Raw genomic sequence first — 23,219 nt, 5'->3', positions numbered from 1 at the left:
TGGTAAACTAGTCACTTCAAAATTACCGGGCGGAGGAGGTTGATCCATCATCACTGGCAACTTTAAGATGTGTGGATTTCAACTCCCATGCTCCCTGGGAAATACTGGGAGCTGAAATCCACACATGTTAAAGTTGCAAGGTTGAGAAACACTGATCTAGATGGTACTGATTATGGGAATCCACTGTTGTGACCCAGGCCCAAGTAGGTAGTAGGAAAGTCAGTCCGTGAAAAAACAAACAAGCTTTATTCGAACAGCTGAGAATTACTTCATTCCCAGCGTTGTTCAACTCAAATTAAAACAAATTCCTCCCAACACAAATTCCTCAGTCATATCGCAAACCTTGGTCCAATTAGGCAAACTGCCAAAGGCCTTTCTTGACAAACGTTCAGAAGTCACAAAAATAAATGCAAGACATAGATGAAGCAGAAGACGAAGCTACCAACGTTGATTTCCGGCAAAGCCCAAATGCCGTTACTGGTCTGTTTTAAGCCTTATGGGTGGGGCCAATCTTCTATTGGCCCTACTCCTGAGTTGTACTTTTTGCTTGAGCTGTTCTTGCCTTCTGGCAGCTCTTCTCATGCATGCATTAGGAACAGGCTCCTCTTGTTCCTCTGCCTCACTACTATCAGTCTCTGGAGGCTCTGAAGTTCACACCTCACTCCCCTGGCCTCACCTTGGCCTCATCGCTCTCCGACTCCGTTGCCGGCTCCGCAGGCTGCTGGTAGACCACAACATCCACAAGGGACTGTGGACAAGGGATGCTCTGCTTGCTATGGCACCATCATCATCATGTCATGCTGCATGTAACATCTGTTAAGTTCGGGTAGTAACGAGGCTGGAGACCAGGGTAGTGACAACAGCTCTTTAATATATGGTGAACCCAGTGACCGGGCTGGGGAAAAACCTCTCATATACAGTTTAGCCGGCGGCTTCAACCAATCAGCAACGTGCTTGGTTCCCGCCAAAACATTTAAAGATACATTACACTCCTTCCCTCCCAGAAAACACTTTACTAATATTTACATGATATTTACATATTATTTTTCAACGTAATCATGCAAATAGACTGGGCGTCTCCTGACTCTTTCGGACCTGCGCAGTTCATTCCCTGGGAGTGGGTCGAGCTGACCGGAGGGGCTGTTTGCTCCTCTCAGCTCCTCCTCTAGGCCATCCGGCCCTGGATTATTTGCAGAGTCGTCCCTGCTGTTTTCTAATGGAACCTGTTGGCGTCGCTGGACCTCCGGGAGCTCAGATAAGTCCTGCGATTTTTCCGGGTTTGAGTCAGCTGTGGATTCAAACATTGTATAGTCAGGGCCTGTTTCGTCTAATTCGGATTGTTTGGCTATGCGTTTTCTTATTTGGTCTATGTGGCGCCTCCATACCCGGCCGTCCTGTATCTCCACCAAGTATGATTTTGGACCTGTTATGTTTAGGATTTTCCCTGCTACCCAGGCCGGGCCTTCACCATAGTTGTGTGCCCACACTCGGTCGCCTATGTCCATCCCTCTTGTTTTTTTTTTTTGTTTTTTTTTAAATTTTTTTATTACTTTTTTTGCAACAAACAAACAAAAAGAAAATACATTATTACACCCTTGTGCTATACATAAAAGGAAGATTTGGGTCTTCGGATATATCCTCATGATTGCCAAAATCCACGTTCTCGAGGTACAGGTACTGAAGCGTCCAATGTTCCAAGCGCAAAGTCCACAAATGGTTTCCAAGTCTTCCAAAAAATATCTTCTTTATACACACCACTTCTAATTTTAATATCACATGTCATTTTATCATTTAAAGCTAATTTCCACATTTCAGAATTCCACTCTTCTATTCTAAAAATCACATCTAGTTTCCAATATCTAGCTATTATAATTCTACCTATTATAATCATAATTCTAATCAATTCTTTTTCATATTTTGTTAATTCTATTTCCTTAATTACCAACAATAATATAGTTTCCACTCTCAATGTTATTACTTTCCCCATCATTTCAAATATCATTTTCTCAATTGTTGCCAAAACTTTTAACCTTATCACAATTATACCACATATGTTCATAAGTCCCCAATTCCATCTCACATCTCCAACATTTTTTACTGATTTTTTTATCCATTTGTGACAATCTTACTGAGTCAAATACCATTTCCAAACAACTTTATAATTGTGCTCTTTAATCCTTGTAGATAAAGTTCTCATAATTCTACTCTTCCAATTCACATTCCAATCTGACTCTGATATTTCAATATTAAGATCTTTTTCCCAATTTATCCTCATCACTCTTTGTAATTTTTCATCAGAATTTATAATCTTATAAACCCTACTAACGAGTCCCTTTAGCCCAATTTCATCTTTCATAATCCGAGATACTAAATATTCAAATTCGGTTTCACATCTATTTATCGAATAATTTTCCCTTAGTTTTTTTGTCCATTTTTCTATCTGTATTTTTTCAAACCAACTTAACCCTAATTTTTCAATAATTTCTTTATTCCTCCTTTCATTTTCCATAACTTTTATCCAATCTCTAATAATTTCTATATTTTCCTCTTTAATCACTTCATTGCGTATTATATTATTTTTAATTGGCCAAATTCCAATTGTCTCCCCCAAAAAGATTATATCCGGAATTAAAATTTTAACAAATTTATTCCACATTTTACTTAATCCCTTTAACCAATAACTTCTACTTACACATTTTAAATTTGCTTTATCTAAAAACCACCTTGATCCAAATTTCTCTATATCCTTTAACTCTAAGTCTCTCCAATAGTTATCTTCACCTTTTAATATTTTTACCACTATCCGGATACCATACGCACAATAATAATTAAATAATTTGGGGATTCCTAATCCACCTTCCTTTTGATTTTGATACCACATTTTCTTCACTAATCTAGGTCTTTTGCCACCGTTGCAAAATTTATCCAGTTTTTTCTGATATCCTTCAATATCTTTCTCTGTCAAATTTAGTGGTAGCATCTCGAATAAGAAGTTGAACTTAGGCAGCAACATCATCTTACACATTGCAATTCTACCAAACCAAGACAACTTTAAAATTTTATATTTATCTATCTTCTTCTCAATTTCGTTAATCACCACATCATAATTAAGTTTTTCAATTCTTTAACCTTAAGTGAAAGCACTATACCCAAATATTTCAATGTGTTTTAATCCTTATCCCAAATTGCTCTTGCATATTCTCAGACTCATTACCATTACTATCCATCAATAATTCTGACTTTGACCAATTTACTTTCAATCCTGTCATTTCTCAAATTCTATCAAATGCTTATATATCTTTTCAGATCTTTCTACATTTTCAAAATAATTAAAGTATCATCCATACAAATTTATCTTATACCCTTTATATCCTTCTAATTCTTCATCTTTTCTATCATTTTGTCAATATTTCCATAGCCAATAAAAATAATGTTGGGGACAGGGACATCCTTGTCTCGCCAGCTTCTAATTTTATCTCTTCAATTAATATTCCATTCACCTTCACTCTTGCACTGCTCTTTTGGTACAATTTTGAAATAACATGTATAAACTTATTACCAAAGCCTAAAGCCTCCACAATTACTTTAATAGTTTCCCATTGTACAGAATCAAAAGCTGTAAAAATATCCAATGATACTATACCAATTTTATCACCATTATATTCAGCTACATCTATAATATTTAATACTCTTCTAACAATATCACTCATGTATCTACCCTTCACAAAACCTACTTGATTATAACTTATATATCTATCTATAAATCTATTTAATCTATTACTTATAATAGCAGTAAATATCTTTGCATCCTGATTAATTAAAGAAATGGGCGATAGGACTCAATCCTTTCTAAATCTTTATCTGGTTTAGGAATTAGGATATCACCGTTCTATTCCATGACGAAGGTACTTCCCACCATGTAATATTCCATTGAATAATTTTTGCAGTCTTGGTATTATTAATTCTTTAAATTCTTTATAAAACTCAACAGGTAATCCATCCTCACCTGGAGCTTTCCCTAATTTTAATTTTTGTATTATTCCATTAATCTCATCTTGTGTTATATCTTCTTCCATCAATTCCTTATATGTTTGATCAATTTTCACCACATACTTTTCTAAATAGCTTTGCAATTTTCCCCGATTAATTGGTTTCTTTGAATATAGATTCTGAAAAAAGTTTCTAACCACTTCACATTTCTCTAATTTTTTATAACATCTTATACCTCTATCATCTATCAAAACTCCAATTTCTCTCTTCTCTCTTTTATCTTTCGCCATCTTTGCCAATAATTTAGAATTTCTATTACTAAATTCAAAAATTCCTATTTAAAATCTCAAATTTCTTTTACTAACTCTGTATCTTCTTCTATCATTTTATTTCTTAACATATTAAGCTCCTGAAGAATTTTTTTTTCTTTAGTAAGCAAAAATTGATTTTCCAATTCTTTAATCTGATTTTTATCTCTTTCCATTTTAATTTTATAATTTTTATATTTCCTACTTGATAATTTGATACTCTCCCCTCTAAACACCGCTTTCATCGCATCCCAAACAATTTCAAATTTAACCTCCCCGTTATCATTTAATCTCCAACTTTCCTCCAATTTTTTAAGTATCCATTTTTTATCCTTTTCATTTTTATACAATTTCTCGTCATATCTCCAATAGCTTCTTTTTTTCTCAAAATTAAAATCTAAGTCCACCATAACTTCTGCATGATCATCTACCTTATCCACATTATTCAACAAATCTTTAGAAAGAAAAATATAATCAATTCTAGAATATGTATTATATATCTTAGAGAAAAAAGTGTATACTCTCTCAATTCCTTTAACCTCTCTCCACACATCAACCACGCCATTTCGAAGCATCCACATATTTAAAATCCCCATTTTATTTGCTCCTCCACAGCGGGTGGGATTAGTACTGTCTATTTTATCTCTGATTAAATTAAAATCCCCAGCCACAATTACTTTCCCTACACTTTCATTCTCCAAAATTTTTGTTATTTTTTCAAGAAATTCTCTTTGTTTTTCATTCGGTAAATATAAATTAACAAGTGTCACTTTTTCCTCATTAAGATTTCCAACAATTATTACATATCTTCCATCTTCATCCAAAATTACCTTATGTTTTTCAAAGTACACCCTATCTGATATCAGTGTTGCAACTCCTCTAGCTTTTGAAGTTCCAAATGCGTTTCATATATTTGCATACCTTTTATATACATTCTATTTGAATCTTCAGATTTCTGATGGGTTTCTTGTAAAAATAAAATGTCTGGTAAATCCTTTTAATCTTAAGCTCCAATCTTCTTCTTTTAATCTGATTCCTGTACCCTTCACATTCCATGACATTATTTTTATAACTCCCATTTAAAATATAAATTTTTAATCCTATCCCGCATCTTCCTTTCTGTGCCCCCACCACCCGACATTAAACTACCATATAAACAACAATAAGCAAACAGAAAAAAAAAAACAAACAAACAATAAAATACAAACAATCTTCTTCCCCCACATCCTCATCGGTTTCGCCTCTATAAAGAGAATGGGGGAGAGGGGACGTGCCAATGCCCGGGGCACTTCTTTCGGGCTGTCTATTTGAATTCATCACTCAAAAAAAAAGATAGCGATGACCCGCATTCAGCTTCATATTTTCCAAGACTCTTATCTGCTTCTTCTCCTACTGTATCCTCACGACTCTTCTTCTGTTCAACCAACACAGGTGATATTTCTTTCCTCTTTAACCCTTTAGAGTCTTGCCCTCCAATAGCCCCTTTTTCTTCTTCTGAGATTGATGTTTCCACGTATGTTCCACCCATCTGAAGCATTTGATCTTTTATCTCCATTAAATCCTCCATCTCAATCAGTCCAAGCTCCCGTAAATATAATAATGCATCTATATCTGGGGTGATTGTACGGATCCTTCCTTTATAAAAAAATTTCAATTGTTGTGGTGGCCTCCAATTGTATTTAATTCCATTATCTCTCAAAACTTTTGTAATTGGTTTTAAAAAAAATCTCCATGCCCTTTCTTCTCTTGATATATCCGGGAAGACTTGAATAGTCTTCCCTTCAAACTTCAAAGCATCTCCCAACTCTCTTAACTTGGCCATAACTTCCAACTTATCACCAAGATTTGCGAACCTGACAAGCACATTCCTGTTAGAACCATTTTGCCTTCTATAACCAATTCTAAAACACTTGCCAGGTCTGCTAATGTGAACGTAAGTTATGATCCAAATCATTAATCCATTTCAAAACCCGCTGTTTCAATTTATCCTCCTTTCTTCCGAGATTCCTCTAATAACAAAATTATATTTCCTCATCTCTTCTTCCAAAAGACAAATTCTCTTATCTTGCTGCTCATTTTTATAAAATATTTTGCCAATTTGCCGATCTACTTTTGCCTCATGCACATGCAGCTGCTCCATTTCATCTTTAATCATTATCATTTCCTCTTTTTGTTTAGCAAAGTTATCATCCATCTCTTGCTTTAAATTTTGCACTTCAGATGTCAGTTTAAATGTCAAATTATCTATACGCTCTGATAGTCCTGCTATTTTTTCCCCAATTTTATTTAAAGCTGCAGCAATTTGCTGCGTTTCTGAAAGTTGTTGAGTCATTTTGAAAAAAACAAAAAAACCAAAAAATTTCTCAAACTGGGATTCCAATTTTTCAAAGAGTCTTAGTGAAGATCAAAGGACAGCAGTCAAACCAATTTTACAGAGGGTCTTGATGAAGATCAAGGGATGACAATCTTTTAATTGAAGCGAAACGGCTTATTTGCACTCGTTAGTAGCTTATCAGTAACTTATGAGTCATATTCACTCCACAAAGAAACACAATTACCTCACAGCTTAATCAGCGCCATTTTTTCTCCACGTCGGCAGAGAAGAAAAAAAAAAACCAGCTTGAACTTCAAAACAAAGTCCTTTTTTTGTTTTCTATAATATAAACAAGCTATTAATTTCCTCTCAAAAGAAAAATAATAATAAAAAAAATTATCCACCTAATAAAATCTTCTTCAGCCAGTCAGTCCAGCACAAAAGATCGATCTCTTCAATTAAAATTCTTCTCATTAGCAAATTCAGTCTTTGATATTCCTTAGCCTCAGCATTTAACACAGAACACGATAATTATAATAAGGAAAGCAAAAGACAGCAGTTTATTCCAAACTCATCGTGTCTGCCAGTTCGGTCATTCCACGCAGTAAAAACTCCTTAATTCAAGCAGTTTCAAATGACCTACCAGTTTTAAATTCAGTCTGCTGGGCTATTAACACTTCCACTTCATGATTTATTAACTTTCATCCATAACGGTGCATTCCAAACAGCATTAATCCTCATAAATCTTCATTATTAAGCCCTGTGAAGTGAAGGAAAGGTCCTTACCCCACCACGGTCATGGCCACTTACCTGGCAGGGGAGATACCTTGATCACATCCCTCTTGTTTTTTCGAGTCCCCCCTTGTAACCCTCTGGTGTATAGTTTGGATTTAAACGGTCTAGTGGGCACCTGAGCTTTCGGCCCATTAATAATTCTGCGGGGCTTCTGCCGGTTGTGACACAGGGGGTTCTGTGTTGGACGGCCAGGAAAACATCGATTTTTGTTTGCCAGTCGCCTGGCTTGAGTCTGGACAATGCCTCTTTTGCGCTTCGGATGAAACGCTCTGCAAGGCCATTCGTCGCAGGGTGGAAAGGCGCCGAGAGGGCATGCCGGATGCCCTCTTCTGCCAAGTATTCCTCGAACTGGGTTGCCGTGAATTGCGGGCCGTTATCGGATACTAACATGTCGGGCAACCCATGGGTTACAAATAGGTGCCGTAGGACTGAGATTACGGCCTCGGCTGTCATGGATCTCATGAGAATGATTTCCAGCCATTTGGAGTAGGCGTCGACTACTACCAGGAAGGTTTGGCCGTGGAAGGGGCCGGCAAAATCAATGTGGATTCTCGACCAGGGCCCTTGGGGTCTCTCCCATTCCGAACCGGGGCCGCTAGTAGCGGCCTGGACTCCTGGCAGGCCTGGCATTTCCCTACCCTTTCAGCAATTTCCGAGTCCATTAAGGGCCACCACACATAGCTTCTCGCTAGACCCTTCATCCTTACAATCCCTGGGTGACCCTCGTGGAGGAGATCCAACACCCTTTTCCTCAATTTCTCTGGGATCACCACTCGATCCCCCCATAGCAGGCACCCCCCTTGAGCCGAAAGTTCCCCACGTTTCTTTACAAACTCTTTAACACGCCGCCCGCGCAGCGGGCCACCCTCTTTGTACCCAACCAAGTACAGTTCTCAAAATAATGTCCCGGTATGACGCCCGAGCCACCTCCTTCGACGTGACTGGGCCAGAGTCCAGAGAGTCAATTAACAGTATGGGCGTCCCCGGAGTGGGGTCCTCGATCGCCCCTGGTAGTGGGCATCTGCTTAATGCGTCCGCATGCCCCAACTCTTTTCCTGGCCGATGCCGCAGTTTATAGGAGTATGCGGCTAAAAAGATAGTCCATCGGGTCAATCGGGGCGAAAGTGCCACAGGCGTTGGGCGGTCGCCAGCCAGTAACCCTAACAGTGGTCTATGGTCTGTAACAATTTCAAAGTCTCTCCCAAAGACGTATTCGTGAAACTTTTTTACTCCTGAAACTATAGCTAGAGCTTCCTTATCCAACTGACTATAGTTCCTCTCTGTCGAGGACATCGTTCTGGAGTAGAAGGCTATTGGGGCTTCTGTGCCATTTGGAAGTCTGTGGCTGAGCACAGCACCCACTCCGTAAGGGGAAGCATCGCAAACTAATACCAATGGCATCGTGCTATGATACTGGATCAGTAAGCTATCGCTCGAGAGTAGGTTTTTTACTGCCTCGAAAGCCCTAGCTTCCGTCTTTCCCCAAGACCAAACAGTAATCTTTCCTAGTAACTTATGTAGCGGCTCGGCAACGGTTGCCTTATTTTTCAAAAAGACCGCGTAAAAGTTCACTTGACCCAGGAATGCCTGTAGCTCTGTTTTGTTTTTGGGCGCTGGAGCCTTTCTTATTGCCTTGACCTTGCTCTCAGTGGGGTGGATTCCTTCCTTGTCTATTCTGTAGCCCAAGAACTCTACGGATTCTACCCCTATTTGGCATTTGTTCACCTTAACCCTTAGACCGGCTGACCGGAAAATGCCCAAAACTTTTCTCAAACGCTCCCCCAATTCTTCTAAATTTTCGGCTGATACCAATACATCATCAAAATAGGGGACTACCCCCGGGAGCCCTTGCAGAAGTCGCTCCATTAAATTTTGAAATAGACCAGGTGCCACACTCACCCCAAACTGTAACCGGGTACACTTGAAAGCACCTCTGTGAGTCACAATTGTCTGGGCTTCGGCTGTGTTGGCGTCTACAGGCAGTTGTTGATAGGCTTGGGCCAAATCTAATTTGGCAAAAACGTGCCCTTGCCCCAGCGAGTGCAGCAAGTGTTGCACCACGGGGACCGGGTAAGCGCTTTTTTGCAAGGCTTTGTTTAACGTTGCCTTGTAGTCAGCGCAGATTCTAACTGACCCATCTGGTTTCACTGGGGTGACGATTGGCGTCTCCCACTTTGCATGATCGACTGGCACTAATATCCCCTGACTGATGAGCTTGTCTATCTCCCTGTCAATCTTGGGTTTAAGGGCAAAAGGGACCCTCCTTGCTTTTAACCGTATGGGGGCTACCTGGGGGTCTAAATTGAAGGAAATAGGGGTCCCCTTGTACTTGCCCAGGCAGTCCTTGAAAACATCTTCGAATTCGTCCATGAGTGTGTCCTTTAGGTTAAAGTCATTTCTGTAGATGCCAGTCACTCCCATGCCCAACGCACGGAACCAGTCTAGTCCCAACAAACTTGGCAGGGTCCCTTCGACTATCGTGATGGGCAGGGTCTTCTTGTGTGGTCCGTACTGACGCGGACGGAGGTGGTCCTCGAACAGGGATGCGATTCCCTTGGTAGTCGTGAACTCTTAGCCGCTGTGTTTGCAGTTTGCGTTTGGCGATTTTCGGCAAAGCTTTCGCAAAAGTGTCCCAGGACATGATTGTGATCGCTGACCCTGTGTCCACTTCTAGTCGGCACGGCACTCCTTCGATTTTCGGTTTTGTGAAGATTTTCTTCTCACGCGGGTTGCTGCACGACCTACTATCACGGTCATTCGATTTGAATTCGCGCCCTTTTTGTTTTGACCATTCACGGTCGCCTAGCCGATCCCGCGCTCTGATTGGTTGGTTTGAATTTTCGGCGGGAAGGTTGGGGTGCTCGACAGACTTGAGCCAGGTGCCCCTTCTTCTCGCACCGCCGACATGTAGCGTCTTTGAACTTGCATTGTTGATGCTGGTGTTGCCCTCCGCAACTTCCGTGATTCATCCCGGTCTTCTTTGCCCTTCTCCCGGTGAGGCAAACGCCTTCCTCATCCTCGCCGCCTGATTCGGTCTGGATTTCTTCGTTGTGGACCGGGTTGATTTCGTGCTCGCCGCTGGCGTGAGTGGCTTTGTAGGGTTTCCGCCGCTTGGTGGACATCTCATGAGCTCTGGCTTCGCCCAGAGCGTTTGCCAGCGTTAGATTGGTTTTGATAGCAGCCGCCCGCAAACGAATGTCTCTGACCCCACGGATGAGTTGCTCTAACAGCTCCTCATCCAAGTCTCGTACCCACAATCCTTGGAGGCTTTCCTCAGGGCGGCCATGTAATCGCTGATGGATTCGCCTCTTGCTGTCTGCGCCTCCAAATTCAAAACGCCGTATATATTTGGACGGTGTTGGCGCGAAATGGTTCTTCAATAGATTTTGCAGAGTTTGCCACGATACCGATTGTACCGGGCGTTGGCTCTGCCAGGGCTTCCGCAATGTCGATGACCTCGGGACCGCAGTGGCTCAGGAAATACGCCTTTGCGGTTGTCTGAACTCCCTGCAGTTCGTTTGCCTCGAGGAAGCTCTCGAAACGGGTCATGTACGTTCCCCATTTCTCCCTGGATGGGTCAAACGGCGCGGGCGGAGTGTAGCTGGCCATCGCTGCGTTTCTGCCCTGAGTTTGCTGGGTTCGGTCCTTCCGCATGCTCAGCCTGCTCCTGGTGCTCTTAGCCTCGAAATCCCACCTTCGTCGCCAGTGTTAAGTTCGGGAAGTAACGAGGCTGGAGACCAGGGTAGTGACAACAGCTCTTTAATATATGGTGAACCCAGCGACCGGGCTGGGGAAAAACCTCTCCTTATATACAGTTTAGCCGGCGGCTTCAACCAATCAGCAACGTGCTTGGTTCCCGCCAAAACATTTAAAGATACATTACAACATCATTGTAGCTTCCACTGGGCATCTATGGTGCCATCTCTATGGAGATCATATAACTTGTTGGGATATATGGTTGAATGGGAATTATAAATCTATCCAAAGCTCTTTACATATACAAGCTTGTTTACACATCATGTAAAGCCACGGCTCAAACATTATTTGCTGAATAAATGACAATGGTGAGTCCATACATTATGACAAGTTATAAAACAGAGTTTATAATTTACAATGGTTAGGCTTACCCACACACTAAGTGAAAACAAAACTAACCATTTAAGTCCTTGGCCTAAAAATATTGTTGTGTATCATTCTGGCAGTAATGTGCACTACTAGGTCAAGGATTATAAATGGTCCAGTCATGAGGTTGGACAGAGGAGTCTTTCCCTTTGACACACCTTTGACACAATTACTTTTTTTTTTTTTTTTTGTTTACATTTATACCCCGCCCTTCTCCGAAGACTCAGGGCGGCTTACAATGTATAGGGCAATAGTCTCATTCTATTTGTATATATTTACAAAGTCAACTTATTGCCCCCCCAACAATCTGGGTCCTCATTTTACCTACCTTATAAAGGATGGAAGGCTGAGTCAACCTTGGGCCGGGCTCGAACCTGCAGTAATTGCAGGCTTTGTGTTCTTAATAACAGGCCTTACCAGGCAGAGCTAAACCGGCCCTTGGAATAACAGGCCTTACCTTGGCAGAGCTAAACCGGCCCTTCCTTACTTGGAATCTTACACACATTTATGCTTAGGCAGGGCTCTCCCTAGGGATTTACACATATTCTATTTAATCATTGTTGTCCCACTTAAACAGTAATGAGAGGTTTTATGTCACCACAGTGATGGCCAGAAAGGAAACAGCTTTAATATGAAAATGGAGAAAGCCCTGACTGTAATTTTCCCCCACAGAAATACAGTAAGTATTAAAAATTCCCTGTGATGCCAGGAAAAGATATAGCTGCGCTGAAGAATTCCAGTCAGGTGCTATTACATGCTTTGAAACCTCTTTTTCAAACTATTTCCAGTGTCTTCCCACTTCATTACAACATATGAGCAAAGCTTTTGCCTTTAAAAAGGCCCCAGCAGAGAAGATTTCATAGCTGGAGATGCAAATCTGGAACTGTGGAGCAACAGCTGTGCAGACCTTCCAGCAGTGCTCTGAAAAAACAAGGCACTAAAAATCCAATAATTAAGAACTGATGAAAAGCTGAGGAGGGATGGTTTAGCATACCTGATGTTAGTATCATTCATAATATGCCAGGAAGAACAGCTGTGAACCAAATAAACTAAAAACAAAAAAGCAAAGGAGAGCTACATCTGAGGCAGAATGGATGAAACCCTAAATAAAACTAATATGAGATTCCTGTTCTTGAACAGATTTTTAGCTGTAGTAAAACAATTGGGGACAATGTAAACTGACCTTCTGTTTTAAATATAGAACTGGCCCTGTTTCACACAGATCTGTCCAAGCAGCTGATGGGAAGGGAAACTCCACAACAAAAGCCAATTCTACTTTCTCACCCGAAGAGAAAAAATATACAGCATATTCATCCTTTATTTCAAATTATTAGCATTGGGCTCTTTCTCTGATGTTTGCAATTTCCCCCCTTACATGGAATTGCATTCAGAATGTATAAAGCTGCATTTAGATTTTACTGCTTTTGTTAGGTAAAAAATGATAGTTTAATCTTAGGCCTTTTTCCAATTATTCTTTACTATAATATTTTTACCAATTATCATTTTACCACGAAAACAGCTGCAACATTATTTGAAACTGATTTCAGAACCAGTTACAAATTTGTTCAAGCAAATATTTTTTCTTCATTTAGATCATGGATTGATTATCTGGTTGAAATATCAGATATTTAAAGTAAAATTAATAGCACAATTCTATTCAGTTTATTAAGAGTTATAGCCACCTGAGTAGAACATATGCCCAAGTCAATGAGTAAAGATTTCTATCAAATGCAGTCTTATTGGTAGAACATATCCAGTCAACATCTACAAAACAGTGGTGGTTTCAAATTTTCTTTACTATCGGTTCTGTGCGCATGGTTGGTGGGCGTGGCATGACTTGGTGGGTGTGGCAGGGAAAGGATACTATAAAATCTCTATTCTCACCACACTGCAGGAGAAGGTTACTGCAAAATCCTCATTTCCTCCGGATCAGCTGGAACTCAGGAGGCAGAGAAGAGATAGGGGTTGGGCAAGTCAGAATTTTTACTATCGGTTCTCCAAACTACTCAAATTTTCTGCTACCGGTTCTCCAGAACTGGTCAGAACCTGCTGAAACCCACCTCTGCTACAAAATGAGTCTACAATATCATGATCCATGTCCTTCCACTTTTTTTTTCATTTTGTCACAACAGTATACACAAACATTGTCATAAATAATACAACATATCTTGAAGAATGTATATATATATATATATATAAGTAAAAAAATATGCATCAACTATATTATTTTACGGGGGAGTATGTTTTTTAACATTTTGGGCATTTAAATTAGTTTTTTAAGGGTTGTTTTTAATTATTGTGTGTACTTATATTTTATCTGCCTGTTCACCGCCCTGAGTCCTTCGGGAGAAGGGCGGTATACAAATTAAAATATTATTATTATTATTATTATTATTATTAATTTGATAATGAAGGGAACAATAAGACAGGAACGGTAGGAACTTTTGTGCTCTTATGCACCCCCTTATGTTGTTGCACTTCCTGTGCAACATCAGGAAATGTATGAAAGGAGTTTAGATTGTGAAATTATGCCCCACCATTTTGTAAATTTTAATACTAATGAGTATTAGTCTGTAGCCATCTTTTGCAGTCTATATTCCCTCCAAATGTCTGGACTTGAATTATCTACAACATGCTGCTTGGGAGATACATAACCAGGATGAAGAAGCATAATACTACCTGGGCTTCAGTTGGACATTAATTTTGCATTAGCTAAATTCACAATTATGCTTAATAGCAACAGACTATATAATAACAGATATTAAAATCCTTGTGCATTTTCTGATACAATGTAACTAAATGACATTAGATTCTACAAATAATCCTTGTTTAGTGATCAAATTGGGAGCAGCAACCTGGTTGTTGCTAAAGGTTGCTAAAGAACCGGTGATTGTGCTTAATATCTTATTTCAGGTTTCCTTTGCTTTACATATCCGTGAGGATCATAAATGCAAGGATTTGTATTTGTAAAAATATAATTTTTTAAAAAATTGCTTTTTTTATCACCATTGTAACTCTGAATGGTGGTAAATGAGTCAATTACTAAAAGAGGACTACATGTATAAGCATCAGTATAAGGAAATCTTCTTCCCTTTCAGAAATCATCTTACTCCAGCTATACTTAACATTATACAGCTAGGATCCAGCTGTTGGATGATAGGCTGATAAAAAACCTGAAAGAATCATTGATGCATAATTATCAGATAAAAAAATATCATGTTACTGCTCAGAATAGGTTTCTATGGCTACTTGAGGAGATGCTAATGAAACATTTTAGAAAACAGATAGCTAAGACTATGAAAGTAGGTAAAAAGCTCTGTTGCAAAGCAAATTGATATAATATTGAGCTATCTTTTAGCATACCTGAAGTAAATGCCATTTCAGAAAAGATCTCTGTGCATGAATCATGTACAGCAAAGCCTGCATTTTTAGTTTTCACTGAAATTGAATTTTCCTTTCACTGTGGCACTCATTTAAGAATGGGTCAAAAATTTCTTAGTAGACAAATATTTAGCACTGATGGCTTCTGAAGATGGAACAAATATTCACAATATAAGCGGAATTTATTCCTGTGTAATAGGGCTAGCAGATCTAGCCCTACTACACAGGAATCAGGCTGTGGGTGCTTCATCACTGGTGGTTTTTCCAAAAGATACTGGATGATTTTCCCGAATAGTGTAGGGTCTCCTGCCTGAGCAGGGGTTTGGATTAGAAGACCTCCATTGTTAATGTAGCATTTCTGGGAGTTGTAATCCCAATAAGTTGGTAAGACACTATACGAGAGGTTGGATTTTGGATCATCTCTTTGCACTCTTGAGCTGATTTGACCACTAGGATCACTGGTTAAAAAAAAAACTTGCATAAAGGACAGATTCTTCACAGGCTATCCTTATGGCTATTTTCCATGTGATCTACAGTAATCTTTGTAATAATCAGGGATGGTGGTCCCAAGGCAATGGAACTTGTGTGCGCCTGTAAACAAAACCCTTCACCTCTACAGTACTCGTGAAAAGTCTGTAAGAATATGACAACCAAATTTCACTGCACAACAAAAATGACCATCTGCAGTCATGAGAAACACATTTTTCTCTAATATAATAACGTAGCTTATATCTGTGTATGAGAGAGAGGGGTGGAGAGTTCATTTTATGCAGAAATTTATAAACTCGAAAAATTACAGCCTACGGTGCTTCCTTTTAAAAAGTCATGACCTTCAAATTCGTTGGAGTAAAATGTCTCTGGGAAAGTAAATCCTTCTCTGATTTCAGATGATGGCAAATTGTCCTTTGATGAATTTAAGGCTTACTTTGCGGATGGAATCCTGAACATAGAGGAGCTTCACCAACTTTTTCAGAAGATTGACATACATAATACAGAGTAAGTAGCATTGGTTTTAAAATAATCAGTTTGAAATCACAGAGGCAGGGACTTTTTTTAAAAAAAAGTTTTTTATTTTTTAACAAAAAATAAACATAAAAATCTCATCAAAGAGGCAGGGACATTTTCTGTTATGGATTTGTCAGGTAAACTTGCTGCTTTATAAATAATGTATGAAATGAATGCATGTATGAATAGCCTCATCCATATCTATAAATCTTAAATATTTCTAAGGATGCAGGCTACAGTAGCGAGGTGGGTGGAGTGGGGAAGTTATCCATACTCTTTGACTAACCGTGGAGTGCCTTTCCCCTTTTATTTTCATTTGTTATAATGCCATTCTTCCATTTTGAATTTTAGTTTGCTTGCATAGGGATGTGTCAGTGATTTATACCATTATCAGACCAATAGTAAAAAATGTTTTAAAAATGTTATTGTGCAAAGGGAAAATAAACCCCTTCCAAAACTATCTATGGAGATTCTCAGTTATCCAGGTTATGGCTGTCCCAAATGTGTTTTCAAAAGACAACTAGACATTCATGGTTTTTTCCTTGAAAACATTTCGCTTTTTATCCAAGGAGAACTTAAGAAGCTTCTCGGATAAGAAGTGAAATGTTTTCAAGGAAGAAAAATACAAGGAACTCCAGTTGCCTTTTGAAAAGCACCTTTGGGATCCTTCCAAAATTGTAAAGCTGCTCCCATATAAATATCCCAGACACTATTAATTCAAAAGATGAAGGAATGGCCCTACAAATTCTATTGGATTCCAAGAAGAATGTTATGCATACATACACGTGCTTTCTTTGTGCATCTGTATTTAAATATAATTTAGAGATGCCCCTAAACAAAAACCTCTGTGCCTATTTGTATTGCATTCCATACAGGAGTCCTAATGCTTACAACTCTCATTTTATGCTATCCAATGGGAAACAATCATAGTCATTTGTTGTCCTGTAATTATATTAACAGTTGAAATGATGTTCTGGATTTGGAATTAGCTTACAAATCTAACTAATATGCCAGCCAAATAAGCAAGTTACCAGCTCTGAGTTTGAACCATATTCTGTGATTAAAATATCCCACCATTTAGGGCTGCTTTTATTGGGCTACCGTATATACTCGAGTATAAGCCGATCCGAATATAAGCCGAGGCACCTAATTTTACCACAAAAAAACTGGGAAAAACTATTGACTCGAGTATAAGCCGAGGGTGGGAAATGAGGCAGCTACTGGTCAATGTAAAAAATAAAGATAGAGCCAAATAAAATAACATGAATATTTATTTGAACGAAAAACAATAAAAGTGCAAAAGGGGGAAGAAGGATTCCCAGCTTTAGAAAATTTAGAACTACGCCGCCTTTGGTATGACCTGAGCATAACTCATAAAATTATCTGCTACAATGTACTTCCTATCAATGACTACTTCAGCTTCAACCACAACAATACACGAGAACACAATAGATTCAAACTTAAAAGTGAACCTCTCCAATCTAGATTGCAGAAAATGTGACTTCAGTAACAGAGTTGTTAATGCCTGGAATGTGCTACCTGTTATGTATTAACAGTATTAACAGTTGTGCCTTTAAATATTTGAGCGGGAAATCAGCACGTTGCTGATTGGACGAAGCCTCCAGCAGAACTGTATAAAAGGAGAGGTTTTTCCCCCAGCCTGTTGCTGGGTTCACCATATATTAAAGAGCTGTTGTCACTACCCTGGTCTCCAGCCTCGTTACTTCCCGAACTTAACATTGGCGACGAGGATGGGATTTCGAGGCTAAGGAGAACCAGAACCGAGCTGAAGCACGCTAGTTCCGAACCCAGCAAACTCAGGGCAGAAACGCGGAAATGGCAAACACGCCACCCGCACCGTACAACCCGGGCAAGGAGAAATGGGGAACATATATGACCCGTTTGAAAGCTTTCTAGAAGCCAACGAACTACAGGATCCCTGATAACCGCAAGCGGGCTTACTTCCTAAGCCATTGCGGGCCGGAGGTAATCGAGATTGCGGAAGCCCTGGCAGAGCCAACGCCGATACAATCGGTATCGTGGCCGACTCTGCAGACTTTGCTGAAGAACCATTTCGCACCGACGCCGTCCAAATACGTGCAGCGGTTTGAATTCGGAGAACGTAGACAGATGGAGGGCGAGTCCATCGGTGACTACATGGCCGCTGAGAAGAGCGTCCAAGGCCTGCGGATCCCGAGACTTAGACGAAGTGCTCCTCGAGCACCTCATCCGAGGGGTCAAGGACATCCGCCTACGGCGACGACTGCTAGCCAGGAGCAACCTGACACTAGCCACCGCTCTGGACGAGGCCAGAGCACACGAAATGTCTACTAAAGCAGCAGAGACTCTGCAAAAGCCTCTTCAATCCAAGGCGGCGCAAAGCCAACGCCAGTACACCAGGAGGAGATTCAGTCCGAATCCGAAGGTGAGGCGAGGATGAGGAAGAGGTCTGCCGGACCGAGAAACGCGACACTGAGGACCGTGGCGAGTGCGGAAGCTGCGGAGGGCAGCATCAGCGCCAACGCTGCAGGTTTAAAGACGCAACATGCGGCGGTGTGGGAAGAAAGGACACTTAGCTCAGGTTTGCAGAGCGCCCAACCTTCCCGCCGAAAATTCAAATCGGCCAATCAAAGCGGAACCGGAAAGGCGGCCCGCGATTGGTTCAAACAAGAAAGGCGAAGTCTAACCAAACGACTGTCATTATAGGCCGCGCCTCAACCAAAGTGGAAAAGAAGATTTTTACAAAGCCCAAGATCGAGGGAGTACGGTGCAGGCTTGAAGTAGACACGGGATCAGCGATCACCATCATGTCCTGGGACACCCTGGCGAAGTCACTGCCGTCCGTCGCGAAGCGCCATCTGCAAGCACAGCGGCTACGAGTGCACGACTACCAGGGGAATCGCATCCCTGTTCGAGGGACCACCTCCGTCCGAGTCGAGTACGGCCCTCACAAAAAGACCCTGCCCATCACGATCGTCGAAGGAACTCTGCCCAGTCTGTTGGGACTAGACTGGTTTCGTGCCCTGGGCATGGGAGTGACTGGCATCTACAGAAGTGACTGCAATTTGAAAGACATTCTCTTTAACGAGTTCGAAGATGTCTTCAAGGACTGCCTGGGCAAGTACAAGGGGACCCCTATTTCCTTCAACTTAGACCCCCAGGTAGCCCCCATTAGGCTTAAGGCGAGGAGAGTCCCTTTTGCCCTAAAACCAAAAATTGATAAGGAGCTGGACAAGCTCATAAATCAGGGGGTTTTGGTGCCAGTCGATCACGCAAAGTGGGAGACGCCAATCGTCACCCCAATCAAGTCGGACGGGTCAATTAGAATTTGCGCTGACTACAAGGCGACGCTTAACAAAGCCTTACAGAAAAGCGCACCGGTTCCCGTAGTGCAACATTTTTTGCACTCCTTGGGGCAAGGGCAAGTCTTTGCAAAGTTAGACTTGGCCCAAGCCTACCAACAACTGCCAGTAGACGCCCGCACAGCCGAAGCCCAAACGATTGTGACGCACAGGGGGGCATTCAAGTGCACCCGATTGCAATTTGGGGTTAGTGTGGCACCAGGGCTGTTCCAAAACCTGATGGAACGACTACTGCAAGGGCTCCCAGGGGTAGTTCCCTACTTCGATGATGTCCTAATTTCAGGGGAAAACATGGAGGAATTGGGGGAGCGGTTAAGAAAGGTCTTGAGCATTTTCCGGACAGCCGGATTAAAAGTCAAGACAAATAAATGTCAGATAGGGGTCGAATCGGTCGATTTCTTGGGCTACGGGATAGACAAGAAAGGAATTCACCCTACTGAGAGCAAGGTTAAGGCAATTAGGAAGGCTCCAGCGCCCAAAAACAAAGCAGAGCTGCAGGCATTCCTGGGATTGGTTAATTTTTACGCGGTCTTTTTAAAGAACAAAGCAACCGTTGCGGAACCGCTGCATAGGCTCTTAGGGAAAAATACTGTTTGGTCTTGGGGAAAGTCAGAAAATAGGGCTTTTGAAGCAGTCAAGAACCTGCTCTCAAGTGATAGCCTGCTCATCCAATATCACGACTCACTACCCCTAGTGCTGGTTTGCGATGCGTCACCTTATGGGGTGGGGGCTGTACTCAGCCATAGACTTCCAAACGGCACAGAAGCCCCTATAGCGTTCTACTCTAGAACGATGTCCTCCCAGAGAGGAACTACAGCCAATTAGACAAAGAAGCATTAGCCATTGTATCAGGGTCAAAAATTCCATGAGTATGTCTTTGGGCGGAATTTTGAAATCGTGACTGACCACAGACCGTTATTGGGACTACTGGCTGGCGATCGCCAACGCCTGTGGCACTTTCGCCACGCTTGACTCGATGGACTATATTTTTAGCCGCTTACTCATACAAGCTGCAGCATCGACCGGGAAAAGAAGTGGGGCATGCAGACGCTTTGAGCCGATGCCCACTGCCAGGGCGCGATCAAGACCCCACTCCGGGACACCCATCCTCCTTATTGACTCGTTGGACTCTGGCCCAGTCACATCAAAGGAAGTGGCTCGGCATCATACCGGGACATTGTGTTAAGGACTGTACTCGGTTGGGTACAGAGAGGGTGGCCGCTGCGCGGGCGAACGGTTCAAAGAATTTGTTAAGAAACGTGATGAGCTCTCGGCTCAAGGGGTGCCTGTTATGGGGTGATCGTGTAATAATTCCTGTTAAGTTAAGGGGCAAGGTATTGGACCTCCTCCACGAGGTCACCCAGGCATCGTGAGGATGAAGGGTTAGCTAGAAGCTATGTGGTGGCCACTCATGGACGCAGAGATTGCTGAGAGGGTAGGGAAATGCCAAGCTTGCCAAGAGTCCAGACCGCTACCCCAACAGCCCCAGTCAGAGAATGGGAAAAGCCCCAAGGGCCTTGGTCAAGAATCCACATTGACTTTGCTGGCCCTTTCACGGCCAAACATTCCTAGTGGTGGTGGACGCATTTTCCAAATGGTTAGAGATCATACTTATGAAGTCCACCACAGCCGAAGCAGTAATCGCAACCCTGCGCCACCTATTCGCAACTCACGGGTTGCCGGACACTCTGGTGTCCGACAATGGGCCCCACCACGGCAGCCCAGTTTGAAGAGTACCTGGCAGAGGAAGGCATCCGACATGCCCTCTCTGCACCTTTCCACCCTGCGTCGAATGGCCTTGCAGAGCGTTCCGTCCGGGCGCTAAGGAGGCATTGTCCAGGCTCAAGCCAGGTGACTGGCAAACAAAATAGACTTTCCTAGCCGTCCAGCACAGAACCCCAAGCACAGCCACTGGGAAAAGCCCAGCCGAATTGCTAATGGGACGAAAACTCCGGTGCCCACTTGACTGCTTGAACCCCATTACACACCCGAGGGTTACAAGGGGAGCTAGAAAAAACAAGGAAATGAGCATAGGCGACCGGGTGTGGGCCCGAAACTATGGGGACGGCCCTAGTTGGCTCGCAGGACAAGTAACAAGAGTAACAGGGCCAAAATCGTATGTGGTAGAGCTACCAGACAACCGAATGTGGCGGCGCCACATAGATCAGTTAAGGAAACGAATAACTGACCAAACCAAACCAACAGAGACAGGTAATGACCAATACCACTTTGAATCCACAGCTGACAATAACCCGGGGGAGGCGCAAGACTTAGCTGAGGTCCCAGAGTTCCAGCGACGCCATCAGGTCCCCGAGGGAAACAGCAAGGAAAATCCCAAAATTAATCCAGAGCCCGACGGCCCAGAGAAAGAGCTGGGAGGAGAAAACAGCCCCTCCGACCAGCTCGAAACACCACCCAGAACTGAACCGCGCAGGTCAGAAAGAACTAGGAGACGCCCAGGTTATTTGCGTGACTACGTCGAAAAATAACATGTAAATAAATATGTAAATAAGACCAAGTGTTTTCTGGGAGGGGAGGAGTGTTATGTATTAACAGTATTAACAGTTGTGCCTTTAAATATTTGAGCGGGAAATCAGCACGTTGCTGATTGGACGAAGCCTCCAGCAGAACTGTATAAAAGGAGAGGTTTTTCCCCCAGCCTGTTGCTGGGTTCACCATATATTAAAGAGCTGTTGTCACTACCCTGGTCTCCAGCCTCGTTACTTCCCGAACTTAACACTACCTGACTCTGTGGTCTCTTCCCAAAATCCCCAAAGCCTTAACCAAAGACTATCTAGTATTGACCTCACCCCATTCCTAAGAGGTCTGTAAGGGGCGTGCATAAGAGCACCAGCGTGCCTACCGTCCCTGTCCTAATGTTCCCTTTAGTTGTATTCCTTTTATGTATTCAATTCATGCTTATATTTATATAATTATTTAATATGTATTTGACAAAATAAAATGAATGAATGAATGAATAGAATAGAATAGAATAGAATTTTTATTGGCTAAGTGTGATTGGACACACAAGGAATGAATGAATGAATGAATGAATGAGTGAGTGAGTTACTTCAACAACATTGTCTCACAGAAATTGACAATACAACTGCAAGCATGAAAATGAGTCCTCCTTTAGCTTCCAAGGGACCAGGGTGCCTCTGAAGGTCAATGCTCTAAGCACTAAGAACCCAGCACAAATCTAAGCCTGTATGCACACCAATAGTGAAAATACCCTGCACAGTGTCTCTTGGCAGAGAAGGTTAATTTTCATAGACGTTGGGGTGGCTCTTTTTTTTTTTTTTTTGGCAGGGCAATAAGGGTCTCTAATATCATTAAACCCAAGTGTGAGGAAAAAGACAGCAGCTAAAATGTTACGGCCAGTTGTGTGACCTTCTCCAATACAGTTGGCCTGGCTGTTTGCCAAAACTTAAAACACCCTCCCATCCCCCCCTCCCTGCTAAAGCTTCTTTCTTAAAACAATTGTGGTCTTTGCCTTTCATGTTGCTCAACCTTTCACCTGCCAGGTTCCTAGCCCTTCACCCTTGACCCACTGCTGTGTTTGCTTAGCATTGTGCCAATCGACTTTAGAAGTCTGTGTGTGTGTGTGTGTGTGAGAGAGAGAGAGAGAGAGAGAGAGGGAGGGAGGGAGGGAGTGCAAAAGGGGGAAGGAGGATTCCCAGCTCTAAACAAAGGGAAATCCCGGAATGCCAGCGCGAAAGGCGGTGCTCGCGTTCCTCCTCCCTTGCTCAAAAGCCCCAATAACCTTCACCAGCAAGGCAGACCCCCACGGGAAGGAAGGGGACGGGCTGACTCACCGAGCATCTGGCTGAAGAGCAGCTGCTCCAGGTCGCCCAGCACGGTGACTACTAGCTCGGGATCGACCTTCAGGAAAGCCTTCTCCGTCGGGGCCCCCTTCCCGGCCGGTTGAGTGGCCGTTTGGGG

The 23,219-nt window shown here is 42.1% G+C and overlaps 1 protein-coding gene across 1 annotated transcript in view; it reads left to right on the top strand.

Moving 5' to 3' along the window:
• The window catches only part of NECAB1 (N-terminal EF-hand calcium binding protein 1), a 58,601-nt gene that overhangs the window by 5,948 nt on the left and 29,434 nt on the right, over positions 1-23,219 (top strand). Inside the window, exon 3 of the mRNA XM_058175091.1 lies at positions 15,798-15,906. Within this exon, the coding sequence (XP_058031074.1) occupies positions 15,798-15,906 (109 nt within the window). The remainder of the gene's footprint in view (positions 1-15,797; positions 15,907-23,219) is intronic.

Source organism: Ahaetulla prasina, chromosome 3 (genome assembly GCF_028640845.1).
Source record: "Ahaetulla prasina isolate Xishuangbanna chromosome 3, ASM2864084v1, whole genome shotgun sequence".
In the NCBI taxonomy this organism is placed as follows: Eukaryota; Metazoa; Chordata; class Lepidosauria; order Squamata; family Colubridae; genus Ahaetulla; species Ahaetulla prasina.
The sequence above is the reverse complement of the archived record's forward strand: the minus strand, read 5'-3'. Positions and strand labels throughout refer to the sequence as shown.